General features: G+C 43.4%; 1 protein-coding gene across 1 annotated transcript in view; it reads right to left on the bottom strand.

Annotated features, from left to right (window-relative positions):
* The window catches only part of LOC111958647 (metalloreductase STEAP4-like), a 10,211-nt gene extending 6,192 nt beyond the window's left edge, over positions 1–4,019 (bottom strand). Inside the window, exons 1-4 of the mRNA XM_023979904.1 lie at positions 3,789–4,019; positions 3,512–3,619; positions 3,296–3,355; positions 1,415–1,421 (exon numbers count right to left, since the gene is read on the bottom strand). Coding sequence (XP_023835672.1) covers positions 1,415–1,421; positions 3,296–3,355; positions 3,512–3,619; positions 3,789–4,019 — 406 coding nt within the window. The remainder of the gene's footprint in view (positions 1–1,414; positions 1,422–3,295; positions 3,356–3,511; positions 3,620–3,788) is intronic.
* Positions 4,020–4,267: the final 248 nt, after the last annotated feature.

Raw genomic sequence — 4,267 nt, forward strand, 5'->3', positions numbered from 1 at the left:
CCGTTGCTGATCCTAGAAGGTTCTACTTCACAATAGCAGCACTTATAGCAGTTGACTAGGGGGCCAGCTCTAGGCAGGGCAGAAATTTTTACACAACTGCACTTGTTGAGAAAGGTGGCATCGCTATGAAGGTGCGCAGGTTGGCCATCTACTGCCAATGTTTGTCTATGGAGATGGCATGGGCTGTGTGCTTGACATTCACACTGCTAGCAACGCGGTGGCTGACATTGCCGAATCACTTATTTGCAAGGGGATAGTCCAAAATAACGTTTGTATTATATGGTATCAGTGTAAATTCTAGAGGGGGACGGATTAAGAGTAGTTTACCTCGATTATATAACAAGGGTAGCGTGTACAGAATGGTATCGGCCAGCGAGCCGTGTCACGTCTGACGACTAAAGTTCAGAACGTGACAATTCACTCGGGCGAACAAGGGACCATAGGATACCTATCTGATGTAATTGTGACATCAGAGCAGAGACACACCGCTGCGATTTAGAAACTCTGTCAAGGCAGGGTATGCAAACATATCGTATGCACGCACACTACACGCACGCCAGCCCACACATCGCACTCCATCTTTCTCTCACACACACACAACACACACACACACACACACAACACACATGCCACTAACACACACACACACACACACGACACACACACGCACACATGACAACAGCCCATATAAAGGGGCACAGACAAAACTCAGACGACGACAGAGCTGCCAATTTGGCAAATCGAGCAGCATACACACACCACACCACACACACACACACACACACCACCATCAACAGTCTTAGTTCTATCAACTCACACTCCATCTCGATCAAAGTCAAAGGTATCATCAACCAGAAACGTCTCGCACCACTCTCATGTCTCTATGCTCCTCTCATCGTCTTCACTGCTTTCCGTGTCTCATGTTCGCAACACTACCCCTAATAGCACGTATCCATAATTTGATAATACATCATCACCTAAACTGAACAGTGCTCTACAATTATATATGCTGTGGGAAAGCACGAGAAAAGAGTAGGTAGAGTAATCAGTAGGAAAGCCATGCGAGGTGGATGTGATGATATCACACGAGGATATACGTGTAGAGCGTTCATTATATGAGTGTGTTGCCCTGTCTCCAGAGGGTTGAGGTGTTTGTCTTTGTTCCGCTCTGTACATGAACATGACCTGTAGAGCTCGATGAGAATGAAGTATAAGGCCACAATCTACTTGCGACGCACAAGAGGATCTAAATGGTCGATGCTGTGTGCTCGCTTGATATAGTCCCTTTATAGTGCACTGCTTTCTGATGTACCGTTGGTTCACAGCCGATAAGAGAGCGAAATACAGGACAGATGTGTCATTTCATTAAAAATGTGTAATAGTCAAACAAGCAAAGAGTTGTGCTTCTACTCACCTCGCGACTGACGTAATATACCATTAGGATACTTTACGCCTGGACTTAGTTTTTGACTCATTTTTAGTTATTCTTTTTATTGGCGTAGGTGTGTTTAGATTGTGCTAGGTGCCTCGTCTTTCGCTCCAGCCCAGTGGGTTGTGCTCGTAATTTGGGTCTATGCTACGCCCCTACGGCTGTCTCTTGCAGACTTCCCAGTCTGTGACAACTTCACCCACAGCGGCCATATATAGGGTCTCGGTATGGACTGTGCTGCTCAGTTTAACATAAGTGATTTTGACCCACATGTACGATGTTACGATTGAACAGAGACCACGCATACTTGTCAGGGGATACAGGAGAAGCTAAGTATCTATATAGTATCAGATCATCTCACTTCAGATCTTAAGCGCCTACTGTTAGTGTTGCCAGGCGTCGCGGTATAGGGGACACTGCGTCTGGTGTTTGGAGTCCACGCTGATCGCTTGTGTGATCACCAAACGAGTCCAGTTGACTGGGAGATACCCATAGGTGATGTGTAGACACACACAATTGTACAAGCTGATTCCAGGAACAGTAGCGAGTAGTAGGTACGGGATTATAACACAATGCAGAAAAATGACGCTACATCACCCAAACGTGAGTACCTCTGCGCGAAGATAAGCCACAGTAGAACTGGTCAGGTAGTAACCATAGGCGTTGAGTTACAACAACCTCCTGTTAGTTAACATAGTCGTATACTGTTAAAATCAACGCTAGTAGCTAAATGATTCAAAGACCAGTTGTTAAGGTCATCGGGAATCGGGTTATATGGTAACTCGTATAGTTGTGAGGTCAGTATCATACATCGGGACAACCCCTAGTAATATGTGTACACAAAGCATCCAGTGTGCGACGTGTGAACACGAAACGCTCTGAACATTAATCACGTAATAGGTGAGACAACCACTCGACAAGGCTAGGTGTAATAAGTCGGTAGAGGTACTAGTATATCCGCTTATTGCTTAAAGATGATCCTGGCAGTGGACGTAAAGTTAAGCTCAACAGTGAATCGAGTCTTTGGAAGCAACACCTCTTAGAGTAACGAGATGAGCGATGGGGTGCACTAGGCATATATAAGTAAGGCGTGCTGACATGCGTGAGATTGGGATGATAAGAACACAAGAAGGCTCTATGACGCTCCACAATAAGTAAGTATCAAAACATTGTACAGTTTTGTTCTCACAACAAGTGAGTCTTGACATAGTTATATGAAACGTTAGCACAACCTATATCCATGTTAGAATGATCTATATCACCGAGCTTGTTATCATCATATGCAACATGGTTAAGAGATAATTAACAACGCCAAGTTTTTTGTAAGAGTCAGAGTCTCGTACCCTTTACTCTCAGTGTAAAAAAAACAGACATTCCCAAAAAAGAGTGTAGCTGTAAGAAAGAAACAATAAAGAGTAAAACAACCGTAAAAGAATACTATCTGTTAGATAAAACAGTAGTAACAAAGTAAGATAAGACATAGTAAACACAAAACAACGTAAATACAAACCGATCAAATAACAACGTAGATAAACAAACAAGTAGTAAACAAGAATAGAAACAACAAAAAAAAAAAAAAAAAAAAAAAAAAAAAAAAAAAAACATAAAAAAAAAAAAAAAAAAAAAAAAAAAAAAAAATAAGACCGAATCCAGGTGGTTAGTCACAATTGGGGGCCCAGCGTCGTCAGGTAATAGGCGAGGGTTTTGGCCGGGGTTTACTTGGCTCATGCGCTTTAGTGACTCTTGTAGTGGCCGGGCGCTGCAGGCTGACTTCGGTCGTCAGATGACCGGTGGTTCCTCCTCACAAAAAAACATACAATAATAACAACCTATACTGTATAGCTTCACTTTGGCAGGTACTCATGCGTTGGCCTCTGGGTCTGGGTACTGATTCTTCCTCAGGTTGTTACTGACATCCACCAACACCTGCAATTCAACATGGCATCAAATACACTGATTCATACAATCTATTGGCCAAATACACTGGAATATACATTCTGTTGGCTAAATACACTGGCCAAATATACCAACAAAACAGACATTCATACATATAGCAGAAGTAAAAAAAAACATTTATGCTACTATCCTCTTAAGCTGATTGGCCAGTGGTACCAGGAAGTCATAGTGTTCTCTCTGGACAGCGATGAAGATCAGATGGGCTGACTGAGCAGCTGCAGCATGGCCCTGAACCTGCATATACATCATCAACATATTGATACACACATAAACACAAAGACAGTATATTCACATGTACTCCTTCAAACATAAACAAATATTTATACATACACATTATGCACCATATTAACCACATGTAACATATCAACACATTACACCAGATCTAGTATAAAGGTTGTTGTACCTGAGCTCCGTGGGGCAGGAGACTGCAGCTTTTGGGCCGCCGGCTGCCGAACACCCCCCCGTGCCCTGCCTGCAGCAGACGCAAGCCCAGAGAGCACCCCAGGTCACCCGTCCCAAACACACACACCCTCTCACACTCTGGGGGGGAAGGTATACAGTCCCCCATCGCAGACAGGGACACACACTCACTTTTCTCCTCTTTCTTCATGTCAATRGTCTGATCACCTGTCATGTCTGTAGATAGGTACGCTATGCAGTCGATCCTTGCTTGATTGTCAACTAAACACAGCTCTCCTGAAGTCCAGATAGAGTTGATTGTTAAAAAATAGAGACCCTAGAGGCAAACACTTTCGTCTCTCAGCAATGTGTTGRTTCCTAAGTCTATTCCAGAGGTGATGCTGCTATCTCTGGTGAGTTATTTTATGCTTCAGACCTGAACTGCTGTAGCAACGTGTGAACTTATAGACTTTCATGACTTTA

This window comes from Salvelinus sp. IW2-2015, linkage group LG35, assembly GCF_002910315.2.
Source record: "Salvelinus sp. IW2-2015 linkage group LG35, ASM291031v2, whole genome shotgun sequence".
Classification (NCBI taxonomy): Eukaryota; Metazoa; Chordata; class Actinopteri; order Salmoniformes; family Salmonidae; genus Salvelinus; species Salvelinus sp. IW2-2015.